The sequence below is a fragment of the Gobio gobio genome (assembly GCF_949357685.1).
Source record: "Gobio gobio genome assembly, chromosome: 25".
Taxonomy (NCBI): domain Eukaryota; kingdom Metazoa; phylum Chordata; class Actinopteri; order Cypriniformes; family Gobionidae; genus Gobio; species Gobio gobio.
Window position 1 is genome coordinate 19223812 of NC_137121.1, and position 18661 is coordinate 19242472.

The 18661-nt window shown below is 36.5% G+C and overlaps 2 protein-coding genes across 10 annotated transcripts in view; both read left to right on the forward strand.

Annotated features, from left to right (window-relative positions):
• The window catches only part of sh3gl3b (SH3-domain GRB2-like 3b), an 8669-nt gene extending 400 nt beyond the window's left edge, over window positions 1-8269 (forward strand). Inside the window, exons 2-12 of one of the 9 annotated variants that reach the window (XR_013815986.1) lie at window positions 1673-1741; window positions 1846-1918; window positions 2006-2149; window positions 2240-2373; window positions 2594-2752; window positions 4677-4780; window positions 4885-4988; window positions 5094-5126; window positions 5232-5306; window positions 6842-7617; window positions 7867-8262. Coding sequence is in view for 4 of the 9 variants with exons in the window: in XM_079809650.1 (XP_079665776.1) it covers window positions 1673-1741; window positions 1846-1918; window positions 2006-2149; window positions 2240-2373; window positions 2594-2752; window positions 4677-4792; window positions 4885-4988; window positions 5094-5126; window positions 5232-5306; window positions 6842-7050 (1116 nt within the window). In the remaining 5 variants the exon portion in view is untranslated. Of the gene's footprint in view, window positions 1-1672; window positions 1742-1845; window positions 1919-2005; window positions 2150-2239; window positions 2374-2593; window positions 2753-4676; window positions 4793-4884; window positions 4989-5093; window positions 5127-5231; window positions 5307-6841 lie in introns of those variants that run through there. The other 8 variants (XR_013815987.1, XR_013815988.1, XR_013815989.1 and 5 more) reach the window with 8 other exon arrangements.
• Window positions 8157-18618, forward strand: nedd1 (NEDD1 gamma-tubulin ring complex targeting factor). The gene is made up of 17 exons (XM_079809643.1): window positions 8157-8340; window positions 8903-9046; window positions 11539-11633; window positions 11714-11830; window positions 11977-12117; window positions 12558-12787; window positions 12882-13083; window positions 14339-14492; window positions 14628-14759; window positions 14849-14893; window positions 14994-15098; window positions 15637-15681; window positions 15764-15936; window positions 16016-16199; window positions 16278-16386; window positions 17667-17733; window positions 17845-18618. Exons 2-17 carry the CDS (start codon window positions 8911-8913, stop codon window positions 17947-17949), a joined length of 2040 nt encoding a protein of 679 aa, XP_079665769.1. The 5' UTR covers window positions 8157-8340; window positions 8903-8910; the 3' UTR covers window positions 17950-18618.
• The last annotated feature ends 43 nt before the right edge of the window (window positions 18619-18661 follow it).

Below are 18661 nucleotides of genomic sequence, written 5' to 3' on the forward strand. Positions count from 1 at the left end.
TTCGTGAATCAATTGTTCTTATGAGTCGGTTCTTTTTAATGAATCAGTGGAACGCTTCACAAGAGAGTCGTACTGAATCGGCCCGGTGGTTCTCGATTCAACAACTCGATTCATCGAAACGAGAACAGCAATATTACATACAACGTCCGAAAATAGTTTATGCTTACAACTTGACATAAAAACAGAGCTGCAATTTATTGAAACGTTTTGGATAAGCTAATAATGCAAGCTTCATTTAGGTTGTAAATGACTTAATTTGAACTGAATGTCAGCAACAATCTGACCTGAGATAAATTTTAAAGTACAATGAACACCCTTTAAATTATATTGTAATTATAAAACGTATGTCGTCGTTTTAACGATGTGCCGTGTCTTGAACCATGCGATGATGTAATTACCTCACGGATTAAAGAATCGACGAATCAGTTTTTTTAACCGATTCTTTGAAACGATGCGTTTGAAGGAACCGATTCGCAGATATTAAAGGGATAGTTCACCCAAAAAAGTACAATTCTGTCATAATTTACTCGCCTTCAAGTTGTAGTATCTTCCTTTGTGTTCAGCAGAACAAATAAATGTATACAGATTTGGAACAATTGAGTGTGACTAAATTATGACAGAATATTACTTTTTGGGTGAACTATCCTTTTAATACTTAACTTTCCCTCACTTCATTGCAATCTAGAGCAACTGTGCCACCAAGCATGATGAAACATGCAATATTAAATATAATATAAAAATATAAAGGGCAGTAGATATGTAAAATGTCACTAGAATTGTGCTTCTCCCACCTTATTTAATCAAACGTCTTCTCACCATTTGTTGCTGAATTAGTGAGGTTTGAGGACTGAGTGTGCTAATATGAAAACTAGTAAGAAACATGCACATGGGTGTTGTCTGTTTCTTGGAACCAAAGTCCACTTGCTATCTGCTAGCCTATAATTTTTTGTTCATATCAAGTTTATTGTGTATAATAAAATCTACTGGAATTTATAATAAAGCCTGTTCTTTCACTCCTGGAGGTATTGTTTACAGTATTAGGGACAGTTTCTAGGATCTAGGTCCCCAAGCCACCAAAGTATGTTTTCCAAGGTCACATTCTTTCGATTCATTCATGGTGATCTGAATCCTCTTAGTGTTTTGGACTCATTGGCCAAACGACTGACCTTCATAAACAGCTTGGCTTATGAACCACAGGAAACAGATGCTCAGTCATCACAATGTGTTTAAAATGGCAAGGCTTTGCGGATTTCCTGGTTTTGTTTTGAAATGTTATAGATGTTGGATTGTGTTGTGATTGAATCAGCCACTCTTTACATATCGTTGTGTAAAGATAGCAATTTTAAGCCAACTCATTCTGTAGTTTCTTTATTCCTTAATATCGTATCTTACATGTTATGAAGGCTATTATGTGTTGAAATAGTCACTACTTATGATAAGGGCACTACAGAAAGAGTAGTGACTATTTTAACAAACAATAGTCTTCATAACATAGAAGTTAATTGTTATGAAAGCTATTTTGTGTCTAATCAGATGAACATTTATTTCCTTACTGTATATTGAGTCCGATCACGTATCTTAACTCACTGCATAGGCTAAACCTTTTTGTTAACCCCACTCACCAAATAAGTGATTTTAGATTTTTTTCCCCCCTCTTTGATTATCCTTACAGTTGCTAAAGGAAAAGATCAATGGAGTTGAAGGAACGAAACTGGATGAGGAATTCCTCAACATGGAAAGGGTATAAATATCAATCCCAACAAAATAAAGAAAATAGTTTATTTGAAATATTAAAGATCTGGATGCATCAAAATATTGTCTATTTTATTGATTGCTTTATTTTAGAAAACTGATATTACCCACAAAATGATTATTGACCTTGTTCCAAAAACTATAGGATATCTTCAGCCAAACCCAGGTATTTATATCAATAAAGGTTATTTTTTTAAGGGTTATTTAGTGATTTTTTTTATTGTTGCTGATTCTCCTTTTTTTGTTCTTCAAGCATACAGAGCAAAGCTCAGCATGCTCAACACGGTGTCCAGAATGCGTGGGCAGGTGAAGGCTGTGGGCTATCCACAGACAGAGGGCGTTCTGGGAGATTGCATGTTGCACTATGGCAATGAGCTTGGAGCTGAGTCTGGTTTTGGTATGTTTGAGACAACGAATGAAGCAAAATGATGTTTTTTACTGCTTTAAAAGGTCAAAATACCAGTTCTGAGTTTTGCTACAATTCAAGGTTATGCTCTGCTTGAAATGGGAGAGGCGTTGAAACAAGTAGCGCAGGCAAGAGACACCATGGATGTGCGAGTGAAACGAACCTTTATTGATCCTCTGCAGTCTCTGCAGCACAGAGAACTGAAGGAAATTGGGGTCAGTCCTGAATATATTTAATTTTGATGATGTATTTGTATAGCTTGCTTCAATTACCTGTCCTTTTGCAGATGCATTTAATCCACAGCATGAAGGCATTAGTGTAATGTTGTGATTGTGTGACTTTAAATGTATTCTGGGCATTTGAAGTGAAAATATCATGCATTTTTGTTGTGAATGAAAACATAACCATAGCTTTCCTTCTTTTTCTGGTTGTCAGTTTCATCTGAGAAAGCTTGAAGGCCGCCGTCTAGATTTTGATTACAAGAAGAGACGTAAAGGAAAGATTTCAGACTCTGAAATTAAGAAAGCATTCGAGAAGTTTGAAGAATCCAAAGATCTGGCTGAGAGAAGCATGTTTAATCTCCTCGAGAGAGATGTAAGTTATTATATAAATACAGCCATGGCCAAAAGTATTGGCAGAGACATACATTTTGTGTTTTTGAAGTTTGTTGCTTCAGTTGTTGTGGTGTTGATTCGCATTGTAGATTATTGTGCAGAGTGATCAGATGCATTTTAATTGCTATAAGCTTCATTGGCAAAAGAAAGAAAGTAGAACTTTATCACAAAAACCCCCTGTTTGTTGGCCCTGCCACATGGAGCGTTTCCACCAAAATTACCTGGAACAATTTGTCCCAGGAACTTTTTGTCCCCCAAACTGGTTGCTGTTCTGGGTTTCCATCTTGGTCTAAAGTACCGGGAAGATTAGTCAAATTAGTCTCGACTTTCCAGTTTCGTCCTTCGCATATAAGCTTAATAAAGCTTTAAAATCCATTGTTGATTCGAATAGCAAACAACTCTTACTGCACGCACCGCAACAGACTTTTAAAAATGGTGGTTGAAATAAAATGCTCCTTGGAGTCGACCAGTCAAAATGCTGCTTGAACCAATCAGCATGTTCAGTGACCAAGTACCACCCCTGAAAGTTCCTGAACTTTGAAAAAGTACTACCTCGTGAGCAGGGACTTTCTGAGGGGGAAATATTTTTTACCTTGAACTTCATTTAGTCGAAACACACCGAGTACCACTCCAAAGTCCCTAGTTTCTGGAGAAAGTTCCTGCGGTGGAAACGTGGCTATCATTTCCCTAATCATATCATCAGCACGTGGGAAAGTGTGAATGAGTACAAGTCAGTAGATTGGATTAAAAGAGCAGGCTGATTGCTATAAAAGGAGGAATCATTGAGAGATCATAGTGTTTTTGTGTTGGCATTGGTTACCTTCAAAGACAGACATGCAGCCATCATCGCTTTGCATCAAAATGGCCTTGCATGCAAGGAAATTATTGCTGCAAAGACTATTGGATGTGAAAGAACCATTTACTGAATCATCAAGAACTTCTAGGAAAGCGGTTCAACTGCAGTGAAGAAGGTTTCAGGGCGTCCCAGAGTGCCCAGGACGCACCAGGTCTCCTCCTGAGGAGTCAGGTATTGAATCGTTTTCACCACCAGTGCAGAGCTTGCTCAGTATTGGCGGCATATTTGGACAATGGCCTTGTGTCAAGAAGGGCAGCAAAGAAGGAAAGACATCAAGGACAGACTGAAATGCTGCAGGACGTACTAGGATTAGACAGCAAAGCAAGTTATTTTCTCTGATGAAGCCCTATTCTTATTGTTTGGGACATCTGAAAAATGAATTGTCCAGAGAAGAAAAGGTGAACCATGAGTCCTGTGTCGTGCCAACAGTGAAGCATCCTGAGACCATCCATGTGTGGGGTTGCTTTTCATCCAAGGAAGTGGGCTCTCACAATTCTACCCATGAATAAAGAAAGGTCTCAAAACGTCCTGCAAGAGCATCTTCTCCCAATAATCCAGGAGCAATTTGGTGATGGTCCATGCATTTTCCAGTATATTGGAGCACCATGTCACAAGGCAATCGGTTATAATGAAGTGGGTCAGAGATCATTACAATGAAATTTTGGATCCGTGGCCGGGCAACCATGATCTTAGAGAATCTGTGGTCAATCCGTGGACAAGCAGAAGTCCACAAATTGTGATCAACTCCCAAGCACTAACAAGGCACGAATGGATCGCCATCAGGATTTGGCCTAGAAACTGATATCCAGCATGCCAGAGCGAATTGCAGAGGTTATGAAGAAGAAGGGTCAAAACAAATAAATAAAATAAAATATTGACTCTGACTATATTGAATGTTTTTGGCAATAAAAGCCATTAAAACTTATGACATGCTTACAGTATCATTGTATACTATAAACACAAAACAAAAAATGTATTTCACTGCCAATACTTTTGTTTTCAATTTTATCTTACAGACCTAAATTGATTGCTTGACATTTTGTTTAAGGTACAACGGATGCAACACCTCTCAGGTCTTTTAGGAGCAGTAATAGACTACCACCGCCAGTCATCCCAGATTCTAGAAAATCTCAGGAGCAATTTGCAGAGCAGGTCCGAATCGAGGTTCATAATTAGCCCATAGACGTCAGATTCCCTGTACTAACCTTGATTTCATTTAATGTGCCCTCTTATTTTTTCCCCTGCACTGCATATAGGATAACAGACGCAATCAATCAACCCAAAAGGGAATTTGCATCTAAATCAGTTGCGAGCACAGTGTGCTACACAGATATTTATGGATTTTCCACATGCTCATCAGGTCAGTCATGAGGTGTGATATGTTATTTGATTATATTAAACATGAACTGTTTACAAACTGTTTCTGAATTCTCTGCGAGCTGAAGTACTGTATTATGTACCACAGATACTGAGATCACTGAAGCTTTGAGTGAAAAATGTAAGTAATTTTAAATGTGATACACAAACCCTCACTCTTTTTATAGGTAGTTGGAAGTACCCCAGCAAGCTTTGCTACTAATTTCTTTCTATTTGACTTTAACAGATGCCTCGGTTGTGGTTCACGCTCCTGATAAAGTCACCGTTAAATCTCAAGCAACAGACATGCCAACCAGCAACAGTGAGTGAGATCATTTTGCCTCCAAGAAAATATCTAAAAGATTTGTTTTAAAGAAATTAATACTTTTATTCAGCAAGGATGCATTCAATTGATGACAGTAAATACATTTATAATGTTACAAAAGATTTCTGTTTTAAATAAATGCTGTACTTCTGAACTTTATTTTCATCAAAGAAGCCTGAAAACTGTTCTATTGTTTTGTTTCAACATTTATAATAAGAAGAAATGTGGAGTAAGACTGGAATAATGATGCTGAAAATTCAGCTTTTCATCACAGCGATACATTTTTTAAATATATTAAAATAGAAATCGGCTGTTTTAAATTGTAACAATATTTAAAATATTGGTAACACTTTACAATAAGGTTCATTAGTTAACACAAACTAATAATGAACTGCACTTATAAAACATTTATTTATCTTTGTTAATGATAATTTCAACATTTACTGATGCATTATTAAAATCCTGTTAACATTAGTTAATGCACTGTGAACTAACATGAACAAACCATGAATAGCTGGATTTTTATGAACTAACGTTAACAAAGATTAACTAAGGCTGAACAGAGGTGTTGTTCATGGTTAGTTAATGTTAACTAATGCATTAACTAATGTTAACTAATACAACCTAAGTGTTACCAAAATATTAAATAAGAGTATTACTGTTTTAACTATATTTTGATTAAATAAATGCAGCCTTGGTGAGCATAAGAGACATCATAAAAACGTTTTTATTTAAAAAATATATTATTTATATAGGTAGGACAGGTCAGAATAACAGTCTTTTCTTTTTTACTTTTTTAAGTAAATCCTTTTTTATTCAGTTTACATAATGCTTCTTTATTTTACAGTGTTTAGATGTTTAAATTCTGATGTGGTCTTAGACTTCAATTTGCTATATATAATATAATATAATATACACCTTCAACATTTTCTCACATTATCACAGTTTATTCGCTATAGTTTAGAAAATGGTAATAAAATATGACAAGAACTCTGTTAAACTGTGTCAGAACAAATTCATCTTGATAATGTCAGATAACTTTGATAGAAAGGTATGTAATGGATTATAATAAACAATCATCTGTCAGCTGTTAAATTTAAGTACATATTTAGATAATACCAATTTAGGTCAACCAATTACCAAGCAATGCTTAATTTTGTTCAGTCTGTGGTGTAAAAGGTTGCATTGGCAGTTAAACATGGTCAGGTCAAATAATTTTGGGCCCAAATTTTTAAATCAATTTTATAGGTAGTCCACTGTATGAAGAATTTTTGGGTATAATATGTCACAGTTTACTTTTATTATATCTATAATCTATAAATATATATTATATACTATAATTATATCTGTTGTCTGAATAACTTTTGGTTAATTTTTGACTGAAATAGTAACACTTAAACAACGAAGGAAAACTTCAATATTTGTATTAAGCATTAGAATGCGTCTTCTCAGTTTTCAATTTTTGCTGTAAAGTGACCTTAACCTTGAACAAAAGCTGTGTAAATAAAGCTTATTTTCTTTATGTGTGCTAGATGATAGCGCTCCCCCCTTGGATCAGCCTTGCTGTCGCGCACTTTACAGTTTCCAAACAGAAAACCAAGGCGAGCTGGGCTTTAAGGAGGGTGACCTCATCATTCTGACCGGCCAGATTGATGAGAACTGGTATGAGGGTATGATCAGAGGGGAGTCTGGCTTATTTCCCATGAACTACGTCAAAGTCCTTGTACCTCTGCCACAATGACGGCGGGAAAGCACTGCAGCTGGACAACATGAACTTTTCCCGTTTTTAGAGATTCAGAAACGTATGATTATTTGATAAAGGTTAATATGTCAAGCACTTCTGAGCCGTGTATATTTATCTGTATGATCACTATGCAAAGTCATTTACCCTGCCTGCACACAGAGAAATAGGGTGTCAAAATTGTACCTTTAGGGGTACAACAGCTTGTCGCCGGGGCAGTACCCTTAAAAGGACACGTTTGTACCTTTTTTACCACAAAAAGGTTCATATTAGGACCTTAAGGTGCGTATTTGTACTCTAAGGTACTAATATGCACCTTTTAGGAGTAAAACGGGTACAAATATGTCCTTTTAAGGGTACTGCCCCAGCGACAAGTTGTTGTACCCCTAAAGGTACAATTTTGACACCCTATTTCTCTGTGTGTGCCTTGTATTCCTTATTTGATGATTTTTTTTTAACGAATCTTAAGATGTTAAATAAATACGCTGCTATATTAAAGTCTTAAGTATCATTTATGTTATAGCCTATGTGCACTATGAATGTTGATGTATATGATCATTCTCAGGAGTGATTTTGATTTGTCATTTACTCACCCTCAAGTTGTTCCAAACTTTCTTTCTTCCGCTGAACACAAACGAAGATATTTTGAAGAACGTTGGTAACCAAACAATTGATGGACCCCATTGACTTCCATAGTATTTCCCCCCTTACTATGGTGAATAGGGTCCATCAACTGTTTAGTTCCCCATATTCTTCAAATTATTTCGTTATTAGCAGAAGAAAGAAACTCTATATACAGGTTTGGAATAACTTGAGGGTGAGTAAATTAAATGTTTGGGTAAACTATTCCTTTAAATAAGGATAGAAATAAATCCCAATGTGCACAGAACTGCATTACAATCTGCCTAACTATACAGAGTTCTCATTATGACTGTTAATCATATTGTAAAATAACGTGTTTACTTGTTATTTAAGAGCACTACGAATATTTGATAGCATACTCCTCAAGCGTGTTTATTAATGCAAACTTTGCCACAGAGAGGCAGTGACATCTAGGTGCCCTCCCCACACTGGCGTTGCTGTAATTCCGAATGTTTGTCTGTTTTGAGCCCAGCGGCGCGCCGTAGTGGCGGTTCCTTACTGGAGCCACGGATGTTCAAACTCTGTTGATATGACAAAGTTTTACTTTCTAATAAAAGGATACATTTACTCAACTACCGTGGATGTATTGTGAAGTGTTTACCAGCATAGCGTTCAAATTTTCCACACTTTTTATAGTCTAAACCAAGGGTAAGTAGCTAGCTGTTGCTAATCAGCTGATGAATGCAGAAACTATTAGCACAACAACACGAATAGCAACAAATAAGTGCGAATTGGAGAGTAAAAGACATTTAATGAGCGTGACAGGTTTATTCTAAATTGTTTTTGTCAGAATTAGCTGTTAAAGTTACTTTTATGTAACTGAATTTGATTCTTAAAGTTAAAGAGGATTGTCATGAACTAGCTGCATTGCTTGTTGGCTAACTTTAAGCAGAATATTTTAAGCGTTATGGCTCAGTTATGGCACAATTCAGATTCTAAATAATAAGCCAGACTAAGAATAACACCATCAATTAATGTTCATATAATTTGCTGTCTGTACAAAAAAAATTGTCTTTTAGTGTGTTTGCCAATCATAAAAAGTAACACAATCGCCATAACAGCACTTTAAAGTGCAACACAATGGGATTATATGATTATTTAACTCTTTTTCATGTACTGTTTTTCTTCGTGAAGTGAAGCATCTATTATTTGTGTCAAACTCGGTAGTTACGCGCCTGACAGCTGCTGTCCATCTTTTGTCCCCTGACAGCCGTTGCTATGGAGGACGTCACGCGGCTGGTGTCGTCAGGTGACTGTCTGAAGATCTGGGACTCGAGCTCCATGACGGTGGTGGAGCAGTTCAACCCTCACAGTGCCACACATCCAGTGGCTCAGGTGTGCTGGAGCAGCAGCAGTATCCTCTTTCATTGTGAATTCAGCATCACTCGCATGTCCCACAGTAATGCCGGTATGCATAAGACATGACAAATGTGCGTAGCATCTTGAACAGATATTCCCTTGACAGCCATGTGAAGTGTGCAGTTTCTCTGACTAGTTTTCTTGCCCAGTCAGAAGTGTACAAAGTACCTGTAAATAAACCATACTTAGGTAAAAGTACAGATACCTTACAGCGAAAATGACTTTGTGAGGAGAGCAATCACCTGTTTATTTTCTAAAACCAAAATAAAACAACTAAATTGCAATAAAGCAAGGTCGACACAACAGCCTACAAACACTCAAGTCTCAGTTAAGCTCAAGTGCTCAAAAAAGGCATCAGTAAACCAATATCCTTCAAAAAGACCGCTTAATTATAACGCATTAAAAAAAAAAGAAGTTAAATGAAATTGTCAAAGCCTACTGGCACTGGACGTGCTGGTTTCAGCCTCATCTCAAATATGAAAATCCTGTGATTCAGCAACTACCTGCTAATGCACTCACATTCGTGTAAAGTGGCCTTGCTGTAGGGTAACCAGATTCCTCATGGTGGAATAGGGCATGGGATGCCAACCCCCCCAATGATTAGCCATAATTTGTTTGATTAACATTAATGACACAGACTGGTATTTTAGGCTGCTGTCACTTTAAGACTGAATGCTTGGATCTAATATACTGACACAAATGCGGTTTTCACTGAGCTGTTTAAGTTCACTTAAGCCATAACTGACTGTATTTACTTCAGATACTCCACATGATTTTGACAACTGTCTCTGTATTTGAACATTCAGGCGCAAAGAGAACTGAATTCGGGATTGCGCGCTGTTGGAGAGAGCGTTTTTGGTGTGTCATTCCGTGCGATGCAACATTGAGTTCTTTTTTTCACAACTTACTGCGCATAATAACTTGATAAACTCTTTTTGAAGATCCTCATTAAATGTAATCGCTTCTTTGACATATTTGCGTCTGACTTGATCTCCTCTGAGCGCTCTTCACTAACTGCAGGTTAATCGATAACGAATTGTGATTGGTTGGTAATTTTGTTCTCCAAAATTTACTGTGACGAGATTGGCTACCTTTTATTAGGCTATTCTCACGTGACTACTCACTTTTATATGATCACCTAACAAAGACAATTAAGGAAAGAAGGATTTCGGGACACCAAAAATAGAGCTGAAGTACGGGACTGTCCCAGGAAAAACAGGACGTCTGGTCACCCTACCTTGTTGACAAGTTTAGGTGAATAAAGGTGAAACGTTAGCCTGGCGTGGCCATACTCAATTCTAGTCAGAATTTGAGTCTGGTACCGCTCCATTGCGCTTTGATTATGGGGCGTGTTTCAACCGAGCCAGGAAAGACCTCAATTGGATAGACCCACAACCAATCAGAGCAACGGAGCGACGCGTAACGTTAGTTGTCAAATGTCAACAGAACTCAACTGCACTGTTACCATTACCAAGTCCGTGTTTTTCTCCATGTCCGCGGGTTGAAGCGACCCCAATTATGTGATTATATAAACCCAGGAATGCGAATTTTAGCAGGCAACCTTGCCAAAATAACATATTTTGCCAACCAAACGTTTTGAGTAGCAATTGTGCGCGACATTGCAAAAACACTTGGAAACCCTGTCTGCACGCACGCATGATTAAGTAACGTTACAAGAAAAACATGAGTGTAAACGATCTTTGGCAGTAATAAAATAATTTAAGGATACACAGAGTACTTACCAACACGATCATCGTTTCTGAGAGAAATCGTAAAGGTGAACGCATATACGAACAAGGTCTCCGTTTAGGATAAGAGCAAATTCAACCCAAGAGCCTTCGATGACGTGGATGATTACGTTACTGTTGATCATCTGTCCATCATCGTCTAAAGCCCGCCCTGACAATTTCATTGGTCCGAACAGTTTCTGTTCGGGCATAATTCCTCCTCTATGGAGCGAGTCCAGACCGAATTGCCCGAGCAAAACATTTTGTGGGCGGGGCTAAATTCGGCTGGCATCCAGGCTAGTGAAACGTACAAGATATAGTACCTTCAGTGCCCTGTAGATGGTGATATCGCTTCTTTATAGCAGAAATAAACTGCTGCAGAAAAAATGTGGCGCCATGCGAAATGTAATGAATAATTGGAAGAATAGAATAATTAGTAAATTATAAATAATACATGTAACAGTACAGTACTAGTAGAACTTAATAGAAACTAGATATTTTCCAAATATTTAAAATTGGTATTGTATATTGTATACCAATTTAAATGAGTCTAAGTTAGGTCTTTATACAATCAAATATATAGTTGCCTATTCAATTTTAGGATGGGGATGCATGAGGATGATCATATTTGAGCATTTATGGCATCTAAAAGATTAAAAATCCCTCGGTTGGGGAAACATTGAGCTTTTTTATTAATAACAGAGCATTTAGTTTTCTCATAATTTCATAGATGAAAGGGCTTTGCCTTGACAGCGTTCAGATCAGTACCTGGTCAGTGCCAGCAGTATAGGGGACAAGCTGGTGGTTTCCAGTCTCAAGTCGTCACCAGTTCCAGTGATGGAGCTGGGTGAAGGGGTGAGCTGACAAACTTGATATCTTACTGGATCTCAATATTTCTTGGTTGTGCATGTCTCATAATGGCCTTTTGTTTATAGAAAAAACAAACCCGGGTCAGTCTGAACTCCACATCACAGTTCCTGGTCAGTGGAGGACTGGATAACAGCGTTAATATCTGGGACCTAAAGACAAAAAGATTACACCGAACACTTAAGGTATTGCATTGTTACAAACCGTTTGTTGCAAATCTTGCATATTTCAGGCATTCCTGCGAGTTGCAGAAGACACTCGGGAAGGTTTAGATCATCTACTAGACAGACTTCTACACCCGAATCCATTTCCTTTGTCTCTTTCTCTATAGGACCACAAGGAGGAAGTGACATGTGTGTCTTTTAATGGAGGCGATAGCTACATAGCATCAGGCTCCACTAGTGGAGATATCATCCTCCACAGTATCACAACTAACCTGTCCAGCAAACCCTTCGGCCATGGGCCAAATGTGGTGAGTTTTATTTGATAAAATATTATAAAATGTTATGTATTTAAAAAAAAAAAAAAAAAAATTAAGTTTCCAGGTTTGCTCTGCTTGTTTGTTGGGCTGCACAGTTTATCCCTAAATTGTGTGATTATACTGTATATCAATATGAAATAATAATAATGATAATTTTTTATCACTAAACAAAATACTAAACAAAACAACAAGAAATATTACTGTTGTAGTATTGTACTGTAAAAATAGTATTTAAATATTATAATAATACACATTTTATTTTACAGAACAATTGTAAAATTACAACACTAATATTTACGGTTGTCTTAATGTTTTCATTTTCAAAAGTTAAACCATCACACTAACATCACACTAAGCCATGTCTGTTTTCAGTTTTATTTCAATTAATCGTGCAGCCCTATTATAAAATACACCGTGTGATCTCTACTCAGCCAATCCATGATCTGAGGTACTCGCTGGTGAAGAGGTCTCTGCTGGGCACTGTATCTGACAGTGGCTCCGTGGCACTCTGGGACGCTAACACTCAAAAGGAGCTGCACTTGTTCGAGGGGGCGCACAAAGCCCCGTGTTCAGGGTTGGCCTTCTCCCCAGCCAATGATTTGCTCTTCATCACTGTGGGGCTTGATAAGAAGATCGTCTGCTATGACACCTCCAGCAAAATGTAAGAGAAAACCTTCATGTAAGATGGAAAATCACATTTAGTATGCATTTTGGACATTGGAGCATCAATTTAATGTGTGTGCGTATCCCCACAGGGTGTTTCGTAATAAGCAGGTGGAGTCTCCACTCACAGCCATTGATTTCACCCCAGATGGGGCTGGATTGGTTGTGGGCTCAACGCAGGGCAGGATCTACCTGTACGATTTGAGAAACCTCAGCGCGCCGATCAAAGTCACCACGGCTCACAAGACATCAGTGACCTGCATTCGCTTCCAGAACTCCACCTCCAAGTTAAAGGTACAGCTGTCATTTTTCTACAGAACCATCCTTCATGTTAAATGTGGGGTAGTGTTTGTTTTGTTAAACTGACTTATCTCCATATCATCATAACAGAAATGGATGAACATGGGGGGACAACATTCAAAACATGGGGACAAAAATAACACATACAATTTATTTATTTATTCATTTATTTCTGATGATATAGCTTTAAAAGTTCTGTTCTAGGAGTAATTAATTATTCAAATTGTTCAGATTGAGAATATATTTTAACTCATTTAAATAATTGAAGAAAGTGTGCAATCAATTGAATTACATTTTAATGAATTTATAAGCATTTCTTAAATTGTATTTATTTATTTACTATTAAAAAAAAATTCGTAACAATTATTTAAGTATGTAGTAACATGGTTTTTATATGAAATAAGAAATTGTTTTATTTATTTTATGAATTAGTTTAAACTAATTTAATGAAATTGTAATTAATGTATTATGATTTTTTTTAATGTAATTTATTTATTTAACATTTTTGTACCATCTAATATAGTTTTAAATAATCTGTTCTAGGAACAATTATTCATATTGTTCAGAGTAAGAATATACATTAATTGATTAATGTAGTTTCAATGATTTTTCAGTTTAAGTGATTTATGTATTTATGGAAGTATGTAACATGCAATGTGTTTATATAAAATTAGACATTTTATTTCATTAGTGTTAATTAATGTAATTACATTTTAAATAATGTATTTAATTAACTATTTCTTAAATTGTTTTTATTTATTTACTGTTTACTTTTTTCCTGATAATCATTTTAAAACAAGCTGGCCTAGGAATAATTATTCAAATAGTTCAGATGCAGAATATGTTTTAATTAATTGATTAAAATATTTAACATGCAGTGTGTTTTTGAGAATTTAGAATTTTTATTGAATTAGTTTGAATTTAATTAAATGTTAATTAATGTTCTAAATGTAATTTATTTATTTTACATTTTTTTGTAGCATCTGGTATAGTTTTAAAAATCTGTTATGGGAATATTTAATTATTCAAATTATGATTGAGGTATGTATTAAACATGCTGTGTGTTTTATAAGAAAGTAGAAATTGGAATTTATTTTTTTTAATTCATTAATTCATTAATTCATTTATTTAGTAGACAAATTACACACTTCCTCTGAAAATCAAATATTGCCTCTATATTCAACAATGTTTGTTTACTTCGGAATACTTCTGACTATAATGCATATTAAAACCGGCCCTGTTTCCACAGTCCACTAAAACATCTAGCAAGTCTTCTCAAGCAAATAAGCGGGTTTCAGTAAAACTGAGCGGGCAACAGACGGGACCGTCCACTCCAACATCTACAGTCCCACCCAGTGTACCTGGCTCTGAATTTCCTGGAGATGGCCAAGCCCAAGTCACAGGTCAACCTTCCTCTTTATGTCTAAAGAAGGTTTTATTTCTTATTCAGTCATATTTAGTTTGCTCCGTTAGCATTGAAGCCTTGTTTAAAGCTTTTGTAATGGTTTTAAAGGTTCTGAATGTGTCGTCTCTTATAGGAACTGCAGGTGATGTGTTCTCCAGAGAGGCCGAGGGTCAGCACAGTCAAGATCAGCTGCCCAATGTGGAGAAATTTAGCAGCATAGGTCGGAACAGCCTAAACCTGGATATTTTCTCTCCACTTAATGATGGTAAAATCTCTGATGATTGTACTTTTCATGTGTTGTCCTTGTCTTCTCATCTCATTGTTCCATAATGTGCTCATCCATCCTCTCTGTAGGTTTCAAAACACATGGTTTTGGTGATTCTCCAACTTCAAGAAATGGCGAGTGTTTTCAACTTTTTGTTTATTATGTTCAATCACATATGACAGAGTTCGAGAGATTATGAATATGGCGTAACCTCAATGTTTGTTCGGCGTCTAGGAGGCAGTATAGATGTGTTCTCGAGGGTAGGAGAAGGACAGCACAGCACAGACCGGTTCAGAGTCGGCAGAAACAGCTTGGACATCTTTTCACCTGTACGAGATGGTGAGGGAACTTTTCAACCAGGCTTTCACAGCTTTGGACTCTATTTAATATATGTACACTACCATTGAAAAGTTTGGCATTGTTAAGATTTTTTAATGTTTAAAAAGTCACTTATGCTCACAAAGGCTGCATTTATTAAATAATAAATACAGTGAAACTGTATATATATAAAATTTTTACACATTACTACAATTTCATATATTCCTGTGATGCAAAGCTGAATTTTCAGCATCATTACTCCAGTCTTCAGTGTCACATGATTCATAAATCATTCTAATATGATGATTTGCTCAAGAAACATTTCCTATCAATGTTGAAAACAGTTGTGTTGCTTATTATTTTTGTGAAAACTGTGATGCATTTTTTCCAAATTCTTTGATTAGAACAGCATTTATTTGAAAAAGAATCTTTATAACTTTTTTGATCAATTGAATGTCCTTGATGAATACAAGTACATACTGAGCGTACATGACCCCAAACTTTTCACTGATAGTGTATGTGTGTGTACATGTTTACTAATTAAACCATATCTCTCTAGATTACAAAGGGCAGAGACTGAGCGATGTATCAAGTGGAAAGAAAGGCAAGTTTGTACAAATGACAATTGAATAAACTGTAATGAGCAAAACAACGTGGTTTTATTTACCTTTATCCTGTATTACTAGACTTTGAATACCTAGCTCATTTCCCTGGTGGGTCGTCCCAGAGGAAGACCCCATTGGGCACTCCAGGCAGTCGCTGCTATAGCCCATCTGTGGTTCAGACTCCTCCACCAATCAAAGAGGAGGAGCCCATCACTACCCCGCCACATCAGACTGATGTACAGAATGGCGCTAAGGTCCAACTCGTTTTGATCACCATCCATCACATTTTTTGTATTCATGAATTCAACTTATTTTCCTCTGGATTATTGACAGGTGGAGAAGAATAACGGCCTCCGCCAGGAGTATGATGTCATAAACACGCCACCTGCTGCTCAGAGCACACGCGTTCAGTCCGCGCCGCCATTCAACACACCTGAGGCCAGTCAGAAAAGAGATCTGCCCACCCAGCTCACCTATGATTCGCCTGTCAGCGGAGCTCCTCCTCCAGCTGCACCCGGTACGTTTGAATGGGCTACAATTAGATTAAAAGTCATTTCAATGGGACACAATGTGTGACAGATGTTTTGATCTAAAGCTCCAGTGGCAGGAGTCGAATCTGGAGCAGAGGGCCGTGGAGCTCCACTCACCTCCGTTCAGATGGACTTTGTCCGTAACATGATCCATGAGGCACTGGATGACTTCAGGTGAGTCACCATATATTTGTCATTAGAGTCATTATTTTCACACTGTGCTTTAACCCTGGGTAAAGGAGCGTTTCACACGGCTTTTTACCCAGGGTTAGGAAACCCTGCTCTGGAACAGGCTTTTGCGGTATCAACCTTGTACAGTGTGAAACCGAGCGGTGTTAGAATGTTACCGCTGGATGCTTAGCAACAGACAACCAATGGTGTACTCGTATTGTGTAGCCTACTTTGACAGTCACGGAAACACTGCACATTGTATATAAACAGTAGATTCTGCGTTTGGGAGGAAAAAGGTAAAATCTGACTGAAAACATGACAATTTGAGTGAAGAAGAGACTTCTTTCTTACCTTTATAGTCCGAAATGTCTGTTCAGTATAAACTCGATAGTTAATCCAGGGTTTAGGAATGTACAATGTGAAACGTCAGTTTATGAAAACCCAGGATTAATTGTTAACTCTTGGTAAATTATGAGCAGTGTGAAAAGCCCTAGACTGAGTAACTCAATATAAATGTCCCTATTTTTATATATTTTAAAAAGCTATTTATTCCTGTGATGCAAAGCTGAATTTTCAGCATCATTACTCAAGTTTTCAGTCATATGATCCTTCATAAATCATTCTAATATGATGATTTTGGTGCTCAAGATACATTTATTATTTTCAAATTTGAACAAGTTGCTGCTTAATATTTTTGTGCAAAATATGATTTTAGATGAATTTTTATAGAAAGAACAGCTTTTATTTCAAACGGATTTTTTTATATATAACATTATAAATGTCTTTGTGATTTTTGATTAATTTCATGTCCTGGCTGAATAAAAGTATTAATTTCTTTAAAAAAAATCTTAATTAGTATCTTAAAAAAAATTCAGTCTCTAAAAAAAAATCTTACTGACTCAGACTACAGTAGTGTATACATCAGGGTTATTATAGTTAACTTAAACTAAAACCAGAAAAATATTTTGTTACTTGAAATATAATAAACGTTACCTGAAATTTAAAAACATTTATGGAAAAAAATACTTAAAACAAATTTTATTTCAGCTAGTTGCCATGGAAACATTTGTCATTTTCATTAACTTGATGTTCTAAAATAACTAAAACTAACACTGAAGTAAAAATAAATACAACTATTTATAGACAATTATTCAAAAAATAACAAACACAACAAAATGACTGAAACTTTAACAAAAATGTAAACAAAATGTAAAAATAATGTATATATATATATATTCATCATTGATTAGACTAACTCGCATTGTTTTTGTTGTTTCCTCTAGAGATACCTGTCATAGAGACATCATCAATCTACAGGTGGAGATGGTTCGCCAGTTCTATATTCAGCTGGTACATGTTTCTTTTACCCACCAAAAACAATGATTACATAGCTACGAAAAAGAAATTAAAAGGTAAAAATGAATATTACACCCCTTTAATCGTGCCACTTATCTTTTACAGAATGAAATCCACGGTCTGATAGAGAAGTACTCAGTGAACGACTCGCTCGTGGAGGAGATAGAAAGACTGAAGGAGGAAAACAAACGACTGCGGGCCAATTATTAAAGACATCCATGGACCCGAGTCTCCCACAGCGGCGGTCCGGAATACTCACCGGAATCAGAGGACGGATAGTAGCTGACGTTTCTACTAGTGCCTTTACTCTGCAGACCACCGCTCACAGTCTGCTTTTCCATTTGTCATATTGGCACACAATTTTGTATTTGTTTCAGGTTATAAAGCGTTTTTGTAAGATTTATATGCCTTAAAATCAAATAGCAAGGAAGAGAACACACTTTGTTTTTTTCCAAGGTGTGTGTTTTGTATATCCTGACTAGTTTACAGGAAAAACTACATGTATTGGCTTGAATGTGGTAGAGTGAAGAAACATCTCAGCATGGATTTTGCCAGTTATGAATTGTGCTCCTTTGTAATTGTCCAGATTATTTTTGCAAACCACATGCCAAAAATGAAAGGACATTGGTGATTTTGTGTGAGAGTAGACATGTAGGTATTTTGCAGCTACAAAAGATGTGTTATGGAGATTGTGTGAATGCTAGTGCGTCAATACATGACATTTATTTTGAATCTGTTTCATACAATCTCGGCAGTGCATTTGGCAACAAAAAGCAAAAGACTAACTCAAAACCATTGTCCTGTACACTGTGCTCCTAATCTGCATTTGTTAGGTGTCTTCTTCTATGGACTGACCTAAATAAATTATTTCTGCATTTATGTGTAGCTGTGTTTTCTGTTTCACTGCAAGCATGACTGTCAA